A 26,169-nucleotide genomic window follows, 5' to 3' on the forward strand; every position below is an offset into this window, starting at 1 on the left:
CAATAGTTTGTAACACAATACTTTCGACAGAGAAAAAAATAATGTGGAAACAATAGTTTTTGGGTGGCCATTGTTTTATGGCATTGCATCACCTGAATTCGTAACAGGGATCGACGAACAAATTTTTGTGAAGTGCATAAAAAGTGTAAATTCAATTTGATTTTATCAATACGTTCATTGGGTCGAATGAGCTCAATTCGACCAATGAAATGCCATACTGTGTTTGAACAAACAAAAAAAGCATTCGTTGAATTTAACCGAGTTGCACGACACGCCAAACGAAATAAACTTTTTAAACATTCACTTCATATCTTTGTCTCGTTGCAAATGCACACTTTTGAGACGTGAATCGAAAAATTAAATTGGAATCGGTGAATATCGTTCTACTCTTTATCTCTGGCTCTGTGTGTGTCGAAACAGTTGTCTTGTTGTATTCCGTACTTTTGTAACATGCCATCGGCTATTTACCAAAAACTTTCTGTGAATTGCAACTCCTCCCAAGCAAGACAAAAGATAACAAGAAAAAGAACAAGCCGGAGAAAAATATACACACACACATTATGTACGTGAACATGAACATGCACACTTTCTGTGGTCCGATAAATAGCCAAATAATCGATTTAATTTAAAAGTTTTTGGTTGAAATGGTGGAAACCTGGCAGCTGGACAAATAGTCTATATACACATCGGCCACATTCCAATTCATGCAGAAACAATATTGTACCGAATTGCGTAAATGATAATAATAGGCAAAGTACGGCAATATACTACCTATTTTAAATCGTCGTTTGAAATGTGTTTTGCATGTTATTTTACCAAATAAAAACGAGTGATACAGAAGAAAGGAAAAAATAACAAAAATCAACAAAATATATATACGGGGATTGGCTTTTGCTATATTCGACGCGCTTCTTTTTTTCCCTATTTCTGTAGTTTCATTTTATCGTGTATGGCTGTTCGTTTTATTTATTTTCTGCGGGCAAAAACTACGTAGATTTAAAATAGCCGAGACAAAATGTGCTGTAAATCGATTTCGGTATGTTGTGCAAATGAAGAAGCGTACAAAATGTTTCAATGTAAAAAAAAACTACAAATTAAATGGGCAAATAAACGGAAAACGCAACAACTAGCATGTTCATTTGCTCTATTATCTAAGCGTTCGTGTAATTCTTCTTTGATTTTTATTATTGTTGTTTTCGCCAACGCGCGCGCACAAACACACACAGATCAGCGGCATACGGTGTTTATTCAGGAAGCAAATGCATTCGAATAACATGAAAACAGCAAGCCTCGAGATATATACCAGAGACACATAGACCAGAGAGAAAGACACAGCTTCAATGAACATAAAAAAAGACAATTGAAACGAAAGAATGGCAAAATAAACACAAATTTCCGAAAATGATTTCGAGGGGTTTGAACGTGTGCAGCTTGGAAATTGTGCGTTATGTACTGTTGGCGGCGTCATTTTGCCAGCACAAACGTCGATTTCGATTACACTTTATGCACAAGAGACAGTGGCAAAGAAAAATAGATAGAGAGAGAGCCGACGACTTAAAAAACTGCTACATTGAACGCACCGCATCAAATAAAAATAAATTTCTATTTGATGTTCTAGAATTGTACAAATCGCAACACTAAAGTTTCACTGTTGCCAATCCATATTCACATATTGTGTAGTACGTATGTTTTTCGTCTTGTTATTGTTGTTTGGCTGTTTTAAGCGGTGTGTTATTTTGTGTTTTTGTTTAGCAATTCTCTCCTAACTTTTATCGCAGACGTCGATGTGCAAAATGCGATTTGCCTATCGTCATTTTTGTGCGGTGCCAGCAACGAGAACACCGAGATAAATGATGCCAATTTCAGTTACCGTATGCAATATAACAATGCGTAAACATACGCGGATTTAATATTATTTTAGGATATAGACGAAGCAACATCCATTATTATTCGATCAACTGAAGTGCGAATAATAGGCATTTGGCAAGTCGAGTGTAATGCCGATGTTATTGTTGTTGTTGTTGCAGTTCAAAGTTGACAAAACTTGGCGAAAATTCATTTCGACTTTGGAATACATGAATTTCTGATCATAGATAAATAAAGCTGACACACAACGAACATTAATCCATTTATGATTTTTGTTGCCCTTTCCAATGAATTTTTATATATATTTTTTTTATTAAATCATAACATTTTAGAATGAAGGGAGATTTCCAAAATAATGGAAACCAAACATGTTCTGCTCGACCAAATCCGAAGAAAGGGAATATGTGCAGCACGCGACTCAAAAAAAATGATCGCATTTATTTTAATGGAAAACAATTTTCGATAGTTTTCAAAAGGTTTCTCGATAATAACAATAAAAAAATCAATGTGGTGAGGAAAAAAATAACCACAATATTATTTGTGTGTGAGAAATTCACACTCTTGGATAATGGTCGTTCGTAAAGATTTATCGCGTTTTACAGATAAAAAAAGAGTATCAATACAAATACATCAAAGACGGCGTGCGCAATGGATATTCCCTCGAAATTCATCGTGCAATCAATCAAAATGGATTCTCATTAAATGGAGTTTCTTTCATCATTTTTTTCAGAGGATTAACAAGAATCGAATAAAGAGAAAAGGAATGCCACAAAAAACCATGAACCTCTTTAGCACACACTTCACGAACTATTTGTACAATTTTATTAACTTGTTAAACGTGATTCACAGCTCAAACTCGATTCCATTTCAGTCATTTTTGGTTGATGCATCGCATAAATAAGAGAAAAAGAGCGAGAGACAATGAATTAAAAAAAAAACTCGATTGCCAATGAATTTGTGAGCTAAAAAGGCTGTCAACATCCAAACAACATCATCTTATAATTTATTTAATTTCATAAACATTTACCATTTTAATTGCTTCAATCAATTAAATGTGTCAACACATATTTTGATTCACATCATCGTGCAAACGGATGCGTCATTTCTTTGTTCGAAGTGACAGCAAAAACGTTGCGGGCGATAAAATAAAGCAAAATTAATGAAACATGTGACTAAGACGAGAGGTGGAGTGATGGCTGAACCGCTCAAACTTTGGTCGTTTATCGAATTAAAGTGTCGCGATAGTTTTAAAACAAATGAAAAAGTGCAAGCAACCTGACACAAAGCACCAACAAAATTGTTTAAGAGTTTGTCATCCGCACACAAACGTTGTAAACACGGGTTGATGTGCATTGTGTGGGCAATGCATCATACATACAAATTAACCCGAATTCATGCGGTAACACTCCTAAAATAGCGCATTACATTTTCTGACTACCAAATGCTCTCTCATACACACGCACACAGACAGACATTTAACATTCCTTCGAATGCTGAACGCATATACTTCATAAATTGTTAAGTTTAAGACTGACTACTTGGCTCTGACTGTGTGTTGTCATCAACGCTCTCAACATAGACCGTGTACGTCTCATCATATGTTGTAAATTGTTGTCGAATATAAATTTCCATGATAATTTTTGATGCACATATGAATTTTGTCTAACTAACTAAATAAGCTTGATGACAGCTATACTGTTTAAACGATCTGCCCCATATGGATGACATGCATGTTCGGTATAGATTTCATTCTAACCCATTTTAAAAATTCCGTGCACATTTTCAGCATTAAATGAATTTATTTTCGATGGATTTTTATGGTTAAGAACCAACATAAAATTGACATGATCCACTGCATTGAAAACGATCACGATGATGGGTCGACCGTTTGAAATTACCCGAAAAAAAAACAACCAACAACAACGTACAAACACTAAACTTAAAGTGAATTCAAGCAAATGAAATACACATGAGAATATTAATTACCCACAGCAGTAAATGCATTTGGATTCTTATTCTAATTCTAATGCAACGCAAGAGTGCTCGATAAAAACGATTGGAAAATTGTCGCCTTTTACAGTGCTAATTATGGCGCGTATCTTTTGAACAATCTCTCGTCTGCAACGCAATTACATTTGTTTTCTTCTCTCACTGGAACTGAAACGCATAAAATTTTATGCCGCCGACACAAAGATCAAGATATGCAACGTTTTCACAGAGAATTTGAATGAATTTTCCGTTGCGTTTTTATTGCATTTTGAAATGGAATGCGCTCTGGAGTACGCGCAGGAAATTACTAATTCCAAAATTCAATTAGAAAGTGTCAACGTAATATTAATTAAGTGAATGTAAACGGCGTGAATTAGACGACACAAATGGAAATTGCAAACAACAAGCACACATCACTGATACCGACCTTGTTTTTTTACTAAAGTTCTAAGCCATGAATGCAGTTTTATGTGGGAAAATGGTGTTAAACGCGTGAGACGACATGAGCATTGTTGTTATGTGTCGCAAACGCGTGAAAGCGTTGACGATGAAATTTACGCGAAGAAAATTGCCTTCCGATAAATTCATCGTGCGATTATTTGAGTGAGTGTGTGCACACGGGCCAGGAAAAGTGTGAAATCTCGCCTGAAACCGTCGTCGTATTTAGTACCGACGGCTAGATATTTTCTAGCATACAATTTGAAATAAACACTAATTTACATGAAGTTTAACAAGAAATTACAGGAGTTTTGATAACATCGGAAAATTGCTGGTTTTGCAATTACAAATTTTCTGTTGAAAGCAACATCGAAATTTGCATGCGCTTCCGATGCTTTTACCGGTATTTATTTTATTTCCCTTTTGCCACCCGGATTCAAGAATTCGAACTCTGAACCGAACGCTTTAAGTCGTTGCGAAAACATTTATCCAAAATGAATTTGAATTAGAAACTTTGTTGTGTGCGGTAGAGATGTGCATACATGCCAAGACACATAAGCTCATCGAAATGGATGAAATGCATTGTTCGTTGTGTGCATGCGTTGGTAGCACACACTGCGTCAAATGTCATTTTCATCTTGAAAATGCAAATTCTTACACATCACATTTTTGGAATGGAATTCGATGCAAATCAATTGAATCTACGTATAAATACACATTTATTTTCAGTCTCTGTCGATTTTTCCACTATTCAATTTGGAACACTGTTCCGAAGAAGTTTTCTGTACGATTTTATGCTGTTGTTCAACCATAAAACCCATATATTTAACACATTATTGGATTTGAAGTGAAAAGATGACAGCTATACAATCAGAATATGACATTGATTTTCACAATATTGACGGAATCGACGAAAGAGCGAAAAACTGACAATTCGTTTCGATCGAAGCATATTTTCCGTAATAAATTTTATGACAATATTTCGAAAAGTTTGCACATTGCTTGAAAAGTTATGTGTGTAAAGAAGTTCTTTGAAAGTAAGCACTATTTTATGGGAGGATTGGGATTTTTTTTTTCTTCAAATGAAACATAACCGTATGTAATACAGTTTGGGTGCAATTTTGATACCATCCGACAAATTCAAAGCATATTGACAAGCAACCAAAAAAAGAGAATTCGAGCTTCGGTTCACTGGAGTATGTCGTTTGGTTGACGCCGTTTTCAAGATTTCCATCTGGTATTTACACATTTATCCAATGAATGGGAATAAGTTTGTTGGTGGCGGCAACGACTGCTTTTGCTGAACTTTCAACGACCCAACTGAACTGATGATGAAATATTCCATTGAATGAAGTGAATTCAGTTTGGGGTTTACGTTAAATGGAATGATTGGTGATGCCACGAAAACCACCATCTCTTGCAATGCAAGCCAAAGTCAGCAATGGTTTGAAGAAAAGTGGCAAATGTGTTTCCGTTGCCAAACAAGTGCTAAGTATGTTTAGCTATTGAATAAACTTAAAGAAACACTATTTTATTCAACCTCAGTCTTGCCACGTTGCTTTCAATGACTGTATATGGCACAACACATACGGTATAAAGTAATAAAGTCATCGATTCACTGAGTGTGGCAAGAGACATCCTTCTGACACGTAAAATAAACACAAAGAATTGCCTTGGAAAATCCTTTGCCTTATATAACGAGTAAAATCAATCGATGAAAGCAAAAAAAAAAAAATATTTTCACTTCAGATTGAAAAACAAGGATGCCGTGCACATATATCGATCTGGATTAGATGGAAACACCTGTGCGCACATTGCCAAGTGATGCCCCCGAAACGAACTCAATAATCGTAAACGACACAAAGCAAGTAGCATAAAGAGAAAAAAAAAAATTGGCTTTGAATTGGCTGCAACCTGTGCCGAGATGAAAAAAAGTCAATATCAATAGAGCCGAGAAATGAGTGCCGGTTCGAAGAACAGGAAATGCCAAACGAAATGGGAAATACAGTTTTTCTTCCGTTATTTTCAGTTATACGGTCGTTTATTTTAGTTCATTTCGTTTTTTTTTTCTTGCTTCGGTGGGTGTTTTTTAGTCCCGTGCGAAACATTTGTCGTGTCCGGTTATTTCTTATGGACGTTGTGTTTCGTTTACAAAGATGTGATCAAGATTCATATATCACTGACCATTCGGACACAATGCACGTTCACACATATCGGGTCACATGTGGATGTTTTAAACGAGTCATTTATTTTTTTTATTTTATTTTCAACTCATGTTTACGAGAGCGACACAGAGAGAAAAAAATAGTTATAGTTCGATGGCAGCCAAAGAGCAAACAAGCAGCTGAAACACATTGGTAAATGACAGATGAAAAAAAAAGAAACAAAAACGACAAGCGAATGTCTTGTTACTGGAGCCAATCGAGTAGTTTTATTTTACAATTGGTCTGTGTGCAATTTTACAGTTTACACTTTGTATTTGCCGGAGGGTGAATTAAGAACCGTCACAAAAAATTACTGTTCATGTTCTATTGAATTGGCCAATCGAATGTAGTAAACTGCAAAACCAAGTGATCATCGCAAACAAACAATCCAACGGAATTGTTTCGTTTGAAAATTTACCCCCAATAACAGCATGACAAAAAAAGACGTTGTTTTTCAATTTCGGTCTCTCACTTTCGTAATGATGCATGAAATTTAACTGGCTCACACAGAAAATGTCGATCAAATTTGCCCAATGCAATACAATTTTTCACATGGAATGAACAATGGCATTTCGTAAGTCGCTCACTGTGCAAAGTAATCCGTCTTAATGGTGCTGCATAGTCAAAAATATATGTGGCTATAAAAATGCAATTCCATAATATAACGAACTATAATATTAATTATATGTCGTAGGTACCCGCTGCTATGTCAACCCAAGACAAATTCGGACGACGTACACAAAGAGCGACGAAGCCCAAAGTAGGCATATCATGTGTGCGAGCGTGTGAGAAAGGTGTTTTTTCTTCAATCTGACAAAGGACTGTGCGCGCCATTGTGAGCGGGTGACAAAGAAATTTGTCATCCCAAATCGGCCAATATATAACAACAAGATGGACCGTATTATATTTCCCAGGATCTAAAATACATCTCGTTTATTACCAACACGGATATATTTCCGGTTTTATCTATTGAAAACGGCTTTCTTTTTTCCATTCAATGAAACCAAAGATTCACTTCCGTGCTGCTTTGAATGCGCTGCCGAGTGAAAATCAATTCGATTCATTAAAATGTAATTAAGTTTTTAGCTAGAAAGATGATGTAAGTAAATAATTTGTTGAGTAACGATGAAATAACTCAACGTTCGCTTTTTCTTTCTCGTACGCTCAACGTTACGTTTTTTGGTATGCTTAACAAAAGTGCATTTTAATATAGCTAGTTATACTTGTTAAACATTCAATAGAAGCTTCATTGTACAGCGTTGATCTTCTCTTCGAATTTACGTTGGAATTTTTTTTGTTCGTTTGAAACAAGTCAGAAAGAAAACAACAATATTGCCATCATCTTCAAAATGTTTTGCTAAAGTTTTCGTTATTGTATACTTTTGCTCTTCTCTCTCTCATTCTTTCTCTTTGCTTTACTGTTGACTTTCATTCTTTGGAAAATTTATGCAAAAATGATGCTGCAAAAACCGGCATCACTGAAGCAAAGTAACTTTCTGTCTTGAAACCGCATAAAATATTTACACAAGAACATCGTACAATCGTATGCTTATTTGTTCTGGTTGTTGCGTCACAATACATACTCTATTTTTCTCTTTCGTTTCCCGGTAACTCTGGTATAATAAAATTTTCATTAGAAACTCTTCGAATTGGAACCGGAGAATGGGCGTGAAAGGGGAATTATTGAAATGTCAACGAAAATTCAATGCAATTGTTCATGTGCAGCCATCATTCTTTTCAATTTCCATAAATATGGAAATGGTTTGAAAATTGTAGTCAATATTGCTGATCCAAACATAAAATGGCACAAGCAGTTAAATTTATGGATGTGTTCAGTGTTTGCCACAGCTTGTGGACACTTTCATTATTCCGTTGCATTTTATGTTCGACATTTAAGCAAGTAAGTAAAATGCATGAGCGTTGAGCATTTGCATTGACTGAATAAAGTAAAAATTGAATGGACATGAGTTCTAGACAACGAATTATTGATGTAAAAATCAGTGCACGAATTCATGCATCTCATTTCAATTATTATGGCCATTGAAGAGAATAAAAAATTCGAATCGGTCGTATGTGTGTGCATAGCTCGCTTTCACACAATGTAAAATGTCGTTTTTTTCTTCACCAATCTAGCGATGACATCAAAAGAGGACAATGAAGAAGACACATAACGAATTATTTAGAATAGAGCGAACGAAATTGATGACTGGCGAACAAGGAATAGAAATGAAGATAGAGAATAGGTGGTGCGGTGCGGTGGAGAATGGCGAGGGTGATTTATGACAAAATTGATTAGAAATGCCGTTCAATCATCTTTTGTTCGCCCTGCCAATTGAATTGTACTCCTACAAAAAGAAATCCAGACAAATTTCCAGCGAAATGCACGTATTATTTATTCATCAGTAAGACAAGCAAAATTAATTGATTCGTTGTGAGAATTATGATTTGTTTTTCGTTCGGAATGAAATGGGAAAAGTTTCGCTGTCATCGTTCATGGCAAATGTAAATAGAGTAGTTTGTGTTATCACCTCCCGCCGACACTGACACACACATATACCATACTCATTTCATTGCTCAATTCAAAATTAACTTTGATTTGATAAAACAGAAAATTGTTTTCGATTTAATTTGGTCGGGTTGTCATAATTGACAACCGAGCTGGGAAAATGCGAATGAATTCGTCATTTACAGCAAATGGAAATGATTGTTTCGCTGGTGTATACAAGAAAATTGCTTGTGCATGATACACATCGAGAATGGTGGGTGCAAATGATTTATTCATTTTTCTGGTTTAATCGATCAAAGCAGCGAACAATCAGTAAATCGCAAATGACGCACCCACAATCAAACAAACATAACATGAAATCCATTCAAGCCCATGCAAAGTGTACGCATACTCATATATTTTTTTCCTCAAATTTCTCAGCGTGTGTGTGACTTCGTCAAAGAGACCCCTGAAACTATAACTGTTCATAATTTCAAATGTTAAATAAAAATGATTTTAACATATGTATGCACGCAAAACACATGTGTTCGGATTAGCATTCGGCAGTTTCGAATGACTATGATTGCTATTCGAAATTTGGGCCGTCTTTTTTCGTCGAACTAGTAATGTGTATAAAAAATTGTTTTTTTTTTCTTCTTCTTCGATAGCATTTTTGTGTATGAACGCAAAAAAAAAAAGATTGTTGAAAAACAAATTATTATTGAGCAAACGACAGAACGATTACCACCAAGACGAGCAACAGAGAAACGATGACGACGAAGACGATGAGAAAAAACATGCGAGTAATTTATTGTAAGTGAATAAGAGTGAGTAGGCAACGAGTAAAATGAGAGACTCCTTACGCACGACGCGAAGGCCTTGACAAAAGGGAATCGAGAGAGAACAGCTGTGGTTGAATTCCAGCAGTGTTATCGAGCATGTTTGTCACTGACAAACGAACCATATATTCACATTTCCATCGACCAAACGCTCGGCACACATTCTCGACACAATCCCTGAGCCAAAAAATGTTCGACGACATTGTGAAACTAGGGAAAAAAACACATATTAATGTGACTTGTCTTTTACGTACGCAACAAACAAATTACAATTTATCAGCCAGAAATGAGCGAACGAAAGAGTTATTTTTATATATATCATAGTCAGGATCAACGAATCAATACAATTTCCGCACGCGCGTCTTCATGATAAATTATATATGTGGAAAAAATTCACTTAAGTCACATTTTAAAAAAGAAAATCGTTAATTGCTTGCGTAAAAGACGGCTCGATTTCATTTTGCAGCGTAAAAAACGAGAAACAATAACAGGCGGTGAAATGTGATATCAACATTATGACACATGTGATTGCAAATTAGCCATATCCTCGAGACACATAGATATAGATCTACAAGTGAATGTGACATCCATATAAATCTCAAATAAAATGCCACTCATTGAGTGAATTCATTACTTGTAAAAAAAAGAGTTATTCTTAGCATCTTTATTCAAAGTGAAATCCATTCGGTGTCTGATGATTATTTCGGATGTATAAATTGCAAGCCATTTGTTGAAGAAGAAAAACGAAATTATTTGCGCCGCGCGCAACAAATTGTCGACGGGTTGGGAGTCCCATTGAAAATATCTTGCAAATGGATTCTTGAAAGAGCTTAATAACAAATAATGATTTTCGCAATTTTCTTCTTTCGCTACGTTTTGTGTTTGCCTTTCGCTCGCCTTTTCTCTTTGATTCCGTATTCAAATGCGTTTTTCGGTTTGAAACGACCGACTTAAATGGAAACACGGAGTGCGGTACACGGTAGCAGCTACGAAAAATTATTCACAGAGCGAAAAAAAACCCTTATTCATTTGGTATTTTTTTTATCAGCACAAAGAAAAAAAAACATTTATAAATGAATTCCATTTGCTTTTAATTCGAGAAAGGAAATTATCCGAAAATGGGATCAAAATCGACACAATGAACACACAGAGCGTGCAATATATTGTTCGTGAATATGAAAAATAGTCAGCGCACAGTATGATTTGTATGGTGTGTTCCTTTGTGCGGATGTTTTTTTTTTATTCTTGCTGCTCTCGCTTTTAATCAGGCGAAATGAAGAGGAATTTAAATTGTAAAAGTGCAAACTAAAATATTCAAAGGCACAAACTGGGTGTGTATGAAAAGCCAAAAAGTTCAATTTGAATGCATTGCATGACAGACGCGAATCATTGGTAAAAACTATGAAGTAATTCGGTAGCACATCTATGACATGAAAAGACGCATCATCTCAACATTAAAATGAGAATCAAAACCAATTACATTAAATCCTGTTCAGTGAATTCATGAGCCAATTGAAAGCGAAAAATCAATTTAAAATCTGTGCGCCCTTGTATACATTGCATTTTATACGCGCGCCATGGAGTGCAAAACGAGACCAACTCTGTTTTTTTCATAAATCTACGTCAAATGTTCAACAAGATCATTTAAGATTTCAATTTCCCATTTTACTCGAACCTTCATTCACTACGAGCGCGCACACAGCATTCATACTTTTAAACGTTAAAACAGTCAACGCTCAAAACACACGGTTCACCAATTTCAGTTTTTGCATGAGTAAGAGAGACGGAGAGTATGTGTCTGTGGTACTTGGAAATGACGCGATTTAAGATGCGATTAATTTAAAAGAATTTCCTTTTTACCGCACACGAAACAAAATCCGGCCGACGCACTTCAATGTGCTACGGAATTCTTTTCATCTATAAGTACAACATTGTATTGCCATTTGTTTAGAAATATGAAAATGCAGTTCCATGTTTTTCCAAGAAATAATGCATCCACGACCGATTTATACATATTCCTTTATCATATTGACGACGTTTGTTTGGCTTCCATTCTACTGAAATGCAAATAGAAACTCAATAGAAAATGACGTTTGCGATTTATAAACATTTGCGTTTCGCTATCAAATTGCACGATAAATTATAAAATCGGTAGCTCAAATTGTTTGAGTTAAATAATAATGTGATTATTCAGTGAATTTTGTAATAATGCCACGTGAATAATAGACACAGAGTGTAAACAGTGCAAATGGAGAGAAAGAGATTGTGTCTAAAGCAGAGCAAATGATAGTGCCCATGTCAATCAAGTGCTATTTAATTCAATTTGATTGCAATTACTAGGACAATTTATTGCGTTGCAATCGGATGCAATGTGATCATTGCAAGCGACTGAATACACTCTGTTCATTACTAATTGAATAATAAAACGCGTGCGAAATGAGCGCAATATCTTGACAGTTTTATGAGATAAACAGAAAATATCGTAAATGGCGAGAAAATGCATTCGGTCGCGTCATTTTCTATTAAGTTCATTTTGTGTGTGTGCGTATGTGTGCATGGATAATTTGGACCGCAAGCAATATGCCGACCAATGACTCAGTTATCCCAGTAATGCATAAAGCATATCTGTGTAAATGTGCATGAGAGTTGAAAAAAGATCGGACTGTTTAAAATAAAATGCCATTTAATTGCTGCAATAAAGTTCAATCATGTTCGTTCATTTATGCACATTGATTAAATAAACACATGGGCATTGCAAAGCGGTACAGAGACTAAAACCAAAATTGCCATTTGATTTACCACAATTTTAGAAAGATTCCGTTGCGCACACACACAAAACACCGTAAACAAATTAAATCAATAGATTCACGTCTGTTTTTCGTCTTTCGTACAAACCACAAACTGCATCAGACAGATGTGTGAACCACAAAAGCCCATAACATCTTGGCCTTAATGATTTAATCATAAACGCACACTGTGTTGCTACGCTAAATGCTGTTCATTTATTGTATACTCTTTTTTTTCTCTCGGCTATATCATTTTAATTTGGTGCAACGAGACGGTGATCATCATCGATGCGCCACAATGTGATATTTTTCCTCTGTGTTTTAATAGTCTCTCATACTTTGACTACAAAAGAGTGAAATCATTTTCATTTTTTATGGGTTCAAGCGCAAAAAATAAAAATTAATGTGTAATTTATGAGAAAATCAATTAATTTTACTATTTTGCATTGGAATGAGCATTTCAACACAGTTATTAACAGCGTGGCAATATAAATTGGCCGCATATGTTTTTAGCCACATTCAAGTATAATGATGGTTAGCGAACAGTTTATCGGAAGCACTGACATCATTCAATTTTAACGCTGGAAAAAATGGAAAAAATTATTCGGCGATAAAACCGATTTTTGATCCATGCTCGAAGCGGAACATTTCAGGGGAAGCTCATTGCAATCGATCGATTGCTGTAAAATTTGTTTTGCCATAATCCACAATCAAATGTAACTCATTGCAAGTGGGCTGCCAAAAATAGCAGTAGCTGGTCACAAAAATTATGCAATTTGAAAAATGCGCATTTTATCGACACCCGATATAATCCACTTCGGATCCATTTAAACGAATGAATATTTATGGGCTTGTTAATTGCATGTGAGTACGTATTTATACATAAATCGGCAATGCATAGACTTCATTAGTAAAAATTTCATGTTTTTGTTGCGGTTTTTAGTTTCAGCATTTTGACATTCAACCAAACATAACAATTGTATTACAAAATATAATTCTCTCCTTCTTTCGCTCTTGCGCGCAACACATATGCACTGATAACTGACGCATTTCGCTAAATTGAGCGATAAAATGCGACCATTCCAAGGGTGTAAAATATTTGCGCTTGTAAAATATAATGATGTTATAAATAAATTAATTTGCGTTAAATTAATGGTTTATTGGAAATTACACGACCGATTTTCATTGCGTTAATATAAAACTTTTGGCGTTCGAATCGAAATTAGTGAATACAACAACTCATTAATCTGCTATATGGTCAAATCGCTTTCATGCAATATAGCAGGACATAGAGATCTATAAAATCTCGTATATTTTATCAGGCACATGTGCTTTCTCTAATTCATCGGGTTTGCATCAGTCGATGGATTCAATGTGAAACGAAAAAAACACGCAAAATCACTTGCACAAAAGTTGTTCGGAACAAAAACCCGCTTAAGTTGCTTGCATTTAGTTTTCAATAATATTTATTAAGCAAAGCAAACAAAATGTTGTTGCAAATGCAATTATCTATGGAAATCGTTATACCGCACATTATGCGATTAACTTGGTTATGCAAAAGATAGAGTTTGCTTTTGATGTTCTCAAGAATTAAACGAATAGAAAAATATTCGTTTTGAAATGAAGCATCGAAACTCAAAGATATGTGCTATTCGTTTGAGAGATTTCGCAAGGCTTCGTCATCGATGAACGATTTGATCTAAATGCAACCAGATATTTTCAAGTTTTTTTTTCTTCGCTCGTTTCGATAAAACGTCATTCAATCGAGTCTAATGCTGCTGTTGCTATTGGGTTCTCACAGCCATTTCATTCTCGCTCTGTAGAATTGAGTAAAAAGTAAATATAATCAATTTGTCGATGAAAGAAAATGCCGATACGAAACAGAAACGAAAGAAAAACATAACCGTCTCGCATTTATAATTCAGCGCAGATTTTTCTCATTCGTATGATCGATCGAAAATTTTTAAATTCAATATTTTTTACTGCGAATCGAATCGGATGCTTTACTTTTTATTCCATGATGTTTTGTGTAACCACAACAAAAAAAAATCCCGAAACGAAATACGTAAACTTTGCGAATGAAGCAAATCATATAAGTGAACAAAAAAGCGACTCAAAATTTTGTTATTGTTGTTTATTGTTATCATTCTCTATTTCACTTTATTTCATGTTCGTATCTCTTTCTTATTCCTCATTGAATCCAAAATAATAAGGTATTTTCGTAGATTTGTTCTGCGGTTTTTCCTGTTCGGATCGTTGTTGTTTTTTCTTTCTTCATCGTTTTATAAATACAAATATACACACCGAACTAAATCTAATATTGATGGATGGATAGATTTCTCTGTGTGTGCGCGTAACATCGTCAACGGGCGTCAGTGTGCTTAATGCGTGTGCACCATTCAACATTTTGTGCGAGAATACGATTGTGATATTTGCTTTATAAATATTTAATATCGTAACGTTGAAAGTTTTGAAATGATGAAGTGAAACATCCAAATGGAATCTATAAGAATTGCGAAAAACGTTCGATGGAAGCAAGCAAAATAAACATTATCATATTGGAAAAACAGAACGAAAATGCCAAAGTCATCCATATACGGTTACAGCGGAATAAAGAGCAGCCACAGCAGCATCTTACATTTTATCGATACATATGGATTGATAGCAACCGTTTTGCCCTCGTCTTGTGCGCACATTTCGCTACCTTATTCCTGGTGCTGGTTGTTGCTGCGAAAACCAGAAATCAAATGAACACAACTCAGCCGAACAAGCATGAGCCGAATGATGTGTGTATGTTATTTTACCATTAGAAAAATAAACGCACCAAAAAACACACGGTTGATTCGTTTCGTTCACGTACATTTCCCATATAAATTGAATATATTGGAACATTTACCGCAACCACATTTTATATCACATAACACACAGAAAGAGAAAGAGAGAGTGTGTGTGTATTGCTCGATGCCTTTGCCCATCACTTCACGATGGCGCGCTTCGTTCATTTTAACGTGCAAAGTTTCATTCGTTTGGTGTGTGTGTGTGTGTGTGTGTTTTTGTGCTCCGGTAAATGTCTTGTGTTTCTTGTGGCTGTGGTTCTTTTTGTGCCGCTGTTCGTGCTGTGCCATTTTTCAATGTACACTTCTTCGATTACATTTCGCACAACGTTTAACATCGGTTCGATATTTAACCGATACATAAATTTCTAATATATTAAATTTCGCTCTGTATTTCATCAAAAAAAACCGCAACAGTTCATCGATGAACGTAAAAAAAAAAATTGTGAAGCGAATAAAAAAAATTGAGAAACAACAATTCCAAAAATAGCAAAAGTAATACTCGGTGCTCATTGAAAATGCTACTTCAGCTCAAAACTTCCATTATTTCATTGTTTATTTATCTTTTAACGAAATAAAATACCAAATGCGAACAGCGGTGGATTGAGATCATAAATGAACCTGAACAACACTGAATGCGCTAGCCCGTTTCTGTTTGTTCGGAAATTAAATAAAAAGTCAAAAATCGGTACGGGAAAATAACCTTTATTGACTTTTCACATCCATTCAGATCATATATAAACCAGTCACAAAGGGAACACATGAGCGGAAAAACAATGATGAAAGGAAATTGAGAAAGACAAAAGAAAAACCGAAGAATGAAATCGAAGACGATTTTTCATGGCAATGAGAAGAGAGGAAAGAGAGAGAGAGAGAGAGAGTACCAAACACAATGTCAACAGGACCTCCCGAGAGAGCCTAATGTTTTTAATAGATTTATTGGCTGTATTAAAGTTGGGAGAGCACGTTTTTCTTGAACATTCCTTATTCCAAACAACCAACCGACCAAGAAGGTTAATTCGGTCTAATCAGCAGTCGGCCAATTTTCCAAAGGGATCAAACCGATTGGATTGTTCATGTTGACATTTTTCGTTCTTTCTCTCTCTCTCTCTCACTCTCTTGTTGCGCCATGTTTTTCTTTTCGAAATGAAAACATGACACTCAGTGTGCACAGGATAGTGCAAAGAGATAGAGTGGAATTGTAAGTTAAACACTTGACTATATTTCAATTTGCCTGAATGCACAACATTTTGCCATTTCGTTCTCATTCTGCCTCTCTCTCCCGTATCCATCCATATTGTTGTTGCGTATGTTTTTTTAGTTCTTGAAATGTGTTTCGTTTTTTTTTTATATTCTGTGCTGTGTCAAAGAGAGCAAATGATAAAACCGCTTCAAAACTAATGCACAAAATGCACGAAGGCAAAATATATCAACAAATGTTTACATAGCATAAATTTGACGTTTTCACATTTTTTTAGGACTGAACACTGTAGTGTTTATCTAGGTGGAGGTTTTTTTTTGTTATTTTTTTTTTTAAATCGACCACCCTCTTTGAGAATGTGAACGACGAAGCCGTTACTTTTGAGTGAATGAAAAGAAGTGGCTGCATGCAGAAATTCTCGATTTTGATGTGACATTTATTTAAAGCAGACAACATGAATGCTAAAGAAATGAGTGGAATGATTGTTGCTCTCATCCGGTGGTGGGCACGGGTTTCGATCCGACAGTAACCGCAATATCCAAACGCATTTTCAGATTATAAATACCAATTCAATGAAGGGGCGCTCTGAAAACATCATGCACATTTCGTTTTAAATATGGCTGCAATCATTTATAAGAGCGAAAATGCCATAAGAAGCGGCAAAAATAACATAAACATCAGCAGTAACGGCAGAATAAGATGCAAAGGGACGCAAAAAATGAACTCGGGTCGCATGCTGATGCTGACCAGCTGAAGAAAAATTGCGGTATTAAAATGTGAAAAAGGAGTGCGCATAAATGTAAATAAACAAATGATGGAATATATATCTAAACATGACCATTGTATAATCCTTTTTTGTGCGAACGCACAATGATGGAAAAGAAAGAGTGGGAGAAGAAGACGAATAAGCGTTGGCTTGTGGTTTGAACAACGACAGTAAATAAATGGTGAAGTAGAATCAAAGAGACACACCAAATTGGTTATTTTAAAAAGCCCTTTGGAGCTGTTTGCATGTTTAACAAGACAAATAAGCCTCCGCATCAGATAACCGACACACAGTCATCAAGCACGCAAAAAAAAACGAATGTGGTTGGCGAGAGGAGAGAACGCAAAAAAACCGACGAGAAATGATAAAAGAGATGGATTCGAAAGAAAGAAAAAAAAATGTAATAATAACAATACGAATGCAAAAACATATTGCACGCACGCATTTTAACCGACTGTTAAATATTAAATGAAAACACATTCATTTTATTAATTCAGCGTCATTACTCATTACGGGTGTGCGGTGGAATTCACAACTAGCAGCACACTCATGCTCTCCTCTTCCTTTTTCCCATCTTCTCAACGGAGGGGGAAGAGCGGGAGACAGATTCTCGTTATGGTTTTATCAGTGAGAAGACTTCATCTCGTGTTTGATGTGTGTGTTATGATAAAGCGTGCTCGCTTCACGACAGGAGATAAAACTACAGAAAAAAAAAACACTTGAAGCAATAGTAAAGTCATTGGTTTTTTCCTCCCGGCATGAATGTGGATCATTGTTTTTTCGGGCTACGCATTTCTGCTGATGGGATTCAAGTAGGAAATTGAAATAATTTTCTGAATCATTTGATATGTGGTATGGACGGGTACAGCAAGTGATTTGAAGTGTTATTTACGTTAGACATATCTCGTAAATGAAGAATATAGCCCATTCATAATGGCAAAACCACTCGGCAAAAGTGATTTTCATGGCATCATACATATCTCACATTTTTCGGTGAAAGCAAAAGATTTTTCGCTCTTTTCCGTTCTCTCAAAAACAAAGAAACGATTACATTCCATCTGCCAGAATAACATCAATACGATGATGCATAAGATACCAAGGCCGCAAACTACAGGCACACATCATACAGCTAATCACCGTATTCAAGACAATATCACATACATATTCTCAACATTTCTCCGCTTCGAACAATGTAATTGAAAACCATTGAAGTGCATTGTTTGGAGCACTTGGTGCACATATCTCACTCATTTGCATTGAAAGGCATATAGAATTTCACAGAGAACGGCATTCGATCTTTCGATTCCATGCTCACAAAATACACTGACTGAATGGAAATGAGTGTCTTTGTTATATATTGCCTTTTCATTTTAGGAAAGACGACGACGACACCACGTCTAAACACCATTTGCATGAACATTGTCGATGAAAACGCTTTGATACGAGTCAAATCATTTTGATCTTTTGACTTTAAGCGCTGTGGCACCGGCAATACAGGCACATTTTGCACACATAATATCCTGTGAAACATCCCAAATTGCACTTGCCGATTGATAACGATAATATCTCAAGGAGAGATCACACACAATGGTGAACCATCTCATTCACTACCGAAAATTGGAAATGAGTCAGAGAAGCAAACACACATAAATATTTACACAAGCCGCCCGAAAATTGAGTCAAAGTGAAGTGCAAACCAAGGAGAGAATGCCATATCGAATATCACATGCACAAAGGATTTCTCTTCCTCTGGATATATCCCATGGAATCTCTTCAATTTGAAACAATTCCATTTTTATTCATTGTTCACAATCTCCTTCTGTCTTTGTCTGCAATGCAATTGGAGCTGATTGTAATCTTTTGGTGTTTGAGTGCGAGAAAGAATAAAGCGATAACATTTGATATTCTCAATTATTTCGAAATCGAAAATGTATTAAATTGTAACGGATTCGTAAGTCTTTCTATTTTATGTGTAGACACCATTTTTGCATTCATCCATTTGTGGCCATCTGACTGTGTATGTGCTCATTTCAGACTTTTATGAAGCGTTCGGTTTTTGTTAACACAAAAGAAGAAAATGAAAGAAATCCAATATATTTATAACGAACAAAAAACGGTTCGGCCTGGTTTTGTGGTGCCAATTTATGTGATACACATTTAATTTTCTATAATGGAACTATCACTTTGTTGGTTTTCTTTGAACTTTTGATGTTTTTAAATAGTTCACCGCTGATGCTATGGTCGCCGCCACCGCCACCGTCGTCGTTTCTGATGTTATTGCTCGGTTTCGCAATCATATAGAGTTTCAATTGAAAGCGTTCAACATTCAAACGGAAACCGATACAAACAAACCATATTATTTAATTATCACTCGAAGGCGTAGCTTGAATTCATTGAACGCAATTTTATGGCGTACATAAAAGTTCATTCGAAATCGATTCAACAACAACAATGAACGCCAGCCAAACAGCAAGACCAACATTTTACTTCGGGAAAGATATAATTAATCAATCAATTCGACATCCAGATACGATTCCACGAATGCGAGAGTTATGTGGTGTTGCAGCAATTTGTTTATTGAAACTGCAATTTGTGTTAAGATAAGAGAAGTTCGTAGCACGCGGATAATTATATATAAAATATATTTTTTTTCAACATTGCACTCGCTCTATCTAATCTCCACTTTGCACGAGTATCGTTTTTTGAGAAACAGTGAATATGTGTAAACAGTGTATACCGCTGTGTATTGCTCGATACTTTTTTTCGAAATACCAAATCAAAGTTATGAAATTGAATTTGCATCTGAAATCGCAGCAATTTTCAGTAGTTTTGTCTATTCTATCTGAATCGGCGAGTGCGCGCATATAATTACATTCGGCGAGAATGTGGCTCGAAAAGAGAATTCGAGAAAAAATCATAATCACAACGTGATTCGGTTGATCTCGCTATCGGTTTTCGATGGCTTCCGCCACTCAATCACATGTGGAGTAAAGTACCTTCTTGTTTTTGCGTGCATTTTAACACATTGAATTGTGAGCAAAAATCGTGCAAAAAGTAGCCGCTTTTGTTTTAGAATGAGCAAGAATTATCTAAGCAACTGCTACAATAATTAGACGTCATGGGGTCAATCACAAAATTCTAGTGCATCTAGTTTTTGATAAAATTTCACTAGAAAACTAGAAAATTCTAGTGCGTGAAGTTGGCTCTCAGTAGTTTTTCATATAAATTATATAGCCTTTGGTGTGAAGTTGGCTTCGTTTGTGACGTCATTCTTCGCACTAGATTTACTAGTTTTTCTAGTATTCACTAGCGTGATTCGCCCCATGTTAGACGTCATGTGGATGCAGCAAGTGCGATCAAAGGATGTTTTTTTTTAATTTCAAAATAAAGTGATTGCCAGGCATTTTTCGCCAAGCAAATTGATTATTTCTTATGATCAAATTGCGTAATGTTGCATTTAACGAGCAAAAAATCGAAGGGTGTGTGGATTATGTTTTGATGATCTTTTTTTCCTCTATATTGTATATATTTAAATGCCCAATTCCCGCATGTAATTTGATTTTTATTATAAAGCTGTAACTGTTATTGGCCACACCTTGTGCGGGTCATTGTTTTCAATTCTCGGAATATGCATCTTCTCGCTCTTCACAAGATTTATACTTAATTGATGATTAATAATATCAAATTATTCTTTGACGATGGCATTTCTCCTACGCAAAAACGTAAATGACCGTATCGGTGTGTAACAACTGGATTTGATAGCCAAACCAAAAAAGAAATAAAGTGAGAGAGAAAAAACGAAACTGGAACACACCGTACATATCATATTGAAATAAATGAGCGAGAAAAAGTTTTTCGGAAATGCAATTTCTTAATCGAATTCGAAAGTCAACTCTCGATTCGTTCGGGATTCGTGTGGCAATTGAAAGTTTTATTTCGGAAAGTCACTGAACGTTGATGATGAAAATGAAGAAAAACGATAGAAAGAGACCGAATTGGCGTTTTATGCTTCGTAGCATATTACCCAAATGCAATGCCACAAAGTTCGTCAAGCAAATGGAAAAGTTCTTTTTAAGTTGGCATCATGCGACATTTTGATTTTCAACTCTTTGGCAAAATAATTCAATCCCCAAGAGTTTGGCAAACAATGAATGAGCATGAGAACTGAAGTGAAAGAGAGATGGAAAAACCGACAACTGGAAAATTATATTGAAAAACTTTGCCATGTCATTTATACTACCTGAATGAGCCACAATCATGCACTTTGTAGTTTATGCCGGGGAAAAAGTTAATGCAAAATGAGATTTTGTTGAAGCCAACCAAGAGAGAGAGGGAGCGTGAGAGAGCACATTAAAAATGTGGAATATTGAATTCCAATTTGTTTTCTATCGCTTCAAACAGTCCCGTTGTTTTTTAAGCGCATTTCACTTCAAATAAATTTATTTCCATCATTACAAATGTTGTCACCTAATTTCAAGGCAGCAGAATGTTTGTTTTTTTTTCACTTTTATTCTCTCGTTCATTTGAAAACATTCTTTTTTCTTTTACGTTTGATTCAACAAACAATAAATAAGTCAGCGAACGCGAGATGCGACAGAATAAAGAAACGACAGTGACAAAGAGACACAATTTTACATTATTTTTCAAAGTGTGTATCGTCCACAGAAGAAAATGGAAAAGATGAACAAAATATACGACGAATGTGTTCATGTTCAAGAGCACTCCTCTACACATCGAGAACAGAAATTGTCACGCACAACACATTACCCATTTGCTTGCAGCTGCACGCCGTACATTCGCTCGTATTTTATTTTATTGTGTGTGTCCGAAATTCGTTTTTTTATATTTACATTTTTATTTGCTTTTTACTTAAGTCCTGTTATCTTATTCACCATTCCAACCGAAAGATGTGCATCGAATGTGTGTATGCACTCTAACGTCCACGATGAGGACGACGATGGAAAAAAATCAGAGAGAAATAAGACAAAAATGTCGACATAAATGTGAATAAATAAAAACACTGTGAAAACTGTTTACATTTAATTAATTTATAATCATTCTGTTGCGACAAGTTAAAAGAATTGCTCCCTCGCATGTGCACACCCGTCACGGTCCAAGCCACCGCATAAAAGAATTCATTTTGCACCAGACTTTTTGTCACTTTTACCAAAAGCCAAGAAAATATTTGCATTTTTTTGTCTTAAATTTCTTCTTGGTTTGTATTTGCCAGTTTTTTGTCTCTTTATTGAGAAATTAATATTTAAAAGACTCTTTTTTCTCAGTTTTTGTGATGATTAAACGATTACTTCGAACCGGCGGAACAGAACAAGAGACTATTGATGATAAAATCTTCAATCGCAAGTTAGAAAAAAGTGTTCTGAATCTAGGAAGCATTTTTCATAAAGAACAAAAGCCAGTGTGTCGGTATTGTGCGTGAATTGATGGATTTTATCGAGACTTTTTCCTGTCGAATAACGACAGCATCAATGAAGCACAGAAATCAGAAAAAAAGAGAAAAAAGAAACGAGATTCAATAGACTGCCTCTGATGATGCCGTCCTATGGGACGTTACATGGTTTTTTTTGTCGTCGTCGTCGTTGTCTATTTCGTGTTTGTTTACTCGGATCCAGAGAAACTCTATATATTCTGGCATTCGAGAGATAGAATGCACCGAAAATGATGTTAATAAAAACGACGACAAAGGTTGGTTATTATTATTATTACGAATTTTGTATAAACTTACATAGAAACGGCCATCGAACACTGATGAACCAAACAAATGAACGTCAGATTCGAACGTGAGGTAAAAAACAAATAGAAATCGATTTTGTTTTTCGTTCTCGTTGCTATATTTTTGAATAACCGTTCGTGTGGATATAAAACGCGTCCCATCCGTTCGCTGTTTCAATCATCCATTACTGTGTACTGAACATATTGGTTGGCTTATTATAAATTTATATGATGTGACGGCGTGCGTTTCTGATATGTGATACGATCATATCGCACGATGGCGTCGTCATCGTCGTCGCCGAATCATAATATTGAGTTCCTGATTTCATTCATCCTGTTCGTTCTCAATAACGACTTTTTTATGACTTTGTCTCTCTCACACAAATCGAATAATTTTTGGTTGTTTTGAGTAAAAGGATAGAGTTCCTTTTTAATAATATTCGAGTGTGCGCTCTGGCGACACATTTGGATGTGAAAAAAATGTGATCTCGGCGCATATCAAATGGGAAAATGCATACAGTGTTTATGTAAACACAGGAAAATAATAAAGATCAAACAGCACGAAACTGAAAATATATGCATCGCCTATAAATACCAAGTATAAACAATAATTGTTGTGTGCAGAACGACACCAAATTTGAATAAAAAATAAATCGAACTGCAGAAGAGAGACAGCAAAATATGATGCGATTAATTTCGACATTACCCTAACGCGCGATCTTATAAAAAAAGACCACCCAATCATGTTGTTTGCATTTGTCTTTTTACCAAAGCGTAAACACACGTACACAAACTCTTTTTTTCTCTCTTCAATTGAACCAAATGTGTGTATGAAAAAGATAGAGACGAGATGACAGTGCGTTTGTCAAGAGGCGCAAAGGAAAATAGCAATGCAAATAGGCTTTTGTACTTTCCTTTTTGTTATTTGTTAGAAAAATAAATATTATAATTCATCTTGAAAGGACAAAGTTGCCGCCGACTTGAATGCGCCACACCATACAAAAAATACACATGAATAAGTTGAAGAAGTTACGGCGCGTCTCTGTGGTGTGTTTATCAAGCAAAACGACAATTTGAAATCAAAAATGCATCGAAGGTAAGAAAAATCTAAACAAACATCAAACGAAAAAGATATCAATAAAGTTTAATATTAAATAAACATCAGGCAAATCACATTGCCAATATAATATTGCCGGTTGGATGCGATTACACACGATGCGAACAATAGAGAAAAGGAAACCGAATAAGAAATGGCAAATAGCTATGTAAACATCCATTTAGAATTCATAGTGAAATTAAGAAAAAAACGAAGTAGATATAAAGGGAAATGAACAAATGGAATTTCTGTCGCTGTGCCAATGCTTGTGTGCATTAAGTAAAGTGAGTATTCGGTTTTATATGGGTTTTGCTTTATGACCTTTTTTTTTGTTTGTTTGGTTTTTGTGATTTAATAGATATTTACCGGTGAGTTTCGTAAATATCGAAAGGACTTGTGCAAACAAATCACGATGAAAAAGTAGTCTCAATCGTTTATTCGTCGTGTCTTGACTTGATTGAAAATGGTCATCAACAAAAATCATTTAATATTCTGGACGAGATGCATTTCGTTTCGACTCTCGAGAGTTGAAATGTAAAAAAAAGAACTAAATGCTTCAAATCAATCTTTATATTTCTTGTGAAAGACAAAAATTAAAATGAAGACAGCGATAAAAGAAGTGGGAAAAAAAACTTACCGAAAACATTTTGGCTGAAGTGCAAGATCAATAAAAAAATGATCGTTAATGCATTGCCCGTTAAGGATTTTTGCCGATGTTCCTTTATCCAATGCATATTGGTTTGATGTATGTATCTCTATTTTTTTTGTCTCTCTGCTGTTGAGTTTCTATATCGTCTCCTTTTATCTTTGTATTTATTTTATTTCTCGCCTGTCTTTTGATTGTCGATGTTGCTTTCTCATCAAATTTTTTTCATCGAACCAAGTAAAGACAAACAGACGAACACAAAAAGTTTGTGTGTGGTGTGTGTACGTGTTATGTGAAGCGGTTTTGCTTCGTGTTGAGAGTTTATTTGATTATTCGATGATTCAAAAAAAAAAAAAATACATATAATTTTTTTCCCGTCTTCCTTGTATTTATTTTGCACTTGTAAAATCATTCGAAAATGTCATCTCGATTTTTCTTTGTGAAATCGTTTTTCGATGTTCAAGCTCTTTCTTTCTATCTCTGTGTTTTTTTACTGTTGTGTCTTTGGGGATTTTATCAGTTTCTTTTGTATTCCCAATGCGATTTCGTCCTCTTTGTTCTTTAAAAACGATTTCGTTTCAAAATAATGACGAATAAATTTCACGTGGGTTCGTTTGCTTGCTCTTTTCTCTCGTTATCTCTTGCAGGTTGTTTTTTCTCTCTTATTAAATTAAAACCCGATTGAGTCGTGAATGTTGCCGTCTGCTCTTGTTATTGCTCACAGTAAATGCACAAATCGTGTTTTGTGCGAAAAGGAAGAATGTGAAGAATTTCAGAAGACGATGAAGTTCGAGTGCATATTAACGCCGTCACTCAATCAATTGATAATTTTTTCGTTAATCGCCGTAAGCCACTTCGGATGTGCTGCTTTTTAAGTGCTTTTTGTCGATTGCATATTTATTTTGTTTTCAGTTCTCGTTTTTTTTTCTCGTACTGCTCACGCACGTTTGTATTCCGTCAGTCGGTTGGAATGCTGGACACGACACCACAGTGTGTTTTTGCGACTCGTTTTGGCAATTTATTTACTTTGATCTTTCGTCTTGTATCGTGCCTGTCCTCTGCAGTATCCTCAATATTATTTTTTTCACAGTTGGTTGATTTTCTCGCGAAGTTGGTCTTTTCTGCAATAAATTAAAAACAAACAGAAAACGAATGAGAAAAATGGAATAGATTAGTCTAAATGTTTTATGATTTTAAGTATATATTTGAAAAGCCGAGGAATTCAAATTGTTTGCTCTTCGTCAAAATGTCAATTGTTTAAATTTTCGCTTCGTCTAAAAAAACTTTCC

At 35.4% G+C, this 26,169-nt stretch overlaps 1 protein-coding gene across 1 annotated transcript in view; it reads right to left on the bottom strand.

The window, feature by feature from the left end:
- LOC116340777 (roundabout homolog 1-like) overlaps window positions 1-26,169 on the bottom strand; it is a 78,602-nt gene that overhangs the window by 43,184 nt on the left and 9,249 nt on the right. The window contains exon 2 of the mRNA XM_031767432.1: window positions 24,872-26,001. Within this exon, the coding sequence (XP_031623292.1) occupies window positions 24,872-24,968 (97 nt within the window). The 5' untranslated portion in view covers window positions 24,969-26,001. The remainder of the gene's footprint in view (window positions 1-24,871; window positions 26,002-26,169) is intronic.

This window comes from Contarinia nasturtii, unplaced genomic scaffold (assembly GCF_009176525.2).
Source record: "Contarinia nasturtii isolate CC-2019 unplaced genomic scaffold, AAFC_CNas_1.1 Cnas_scaffold_695, whole genome shotgun sequence".
NCBI classification, from domain to species: Eukaryota; Metazoa; Arthropoda; class Insecta; order Diptera; family Cecidomyiidae; genus Contarinia; species Contarinia nasturtii.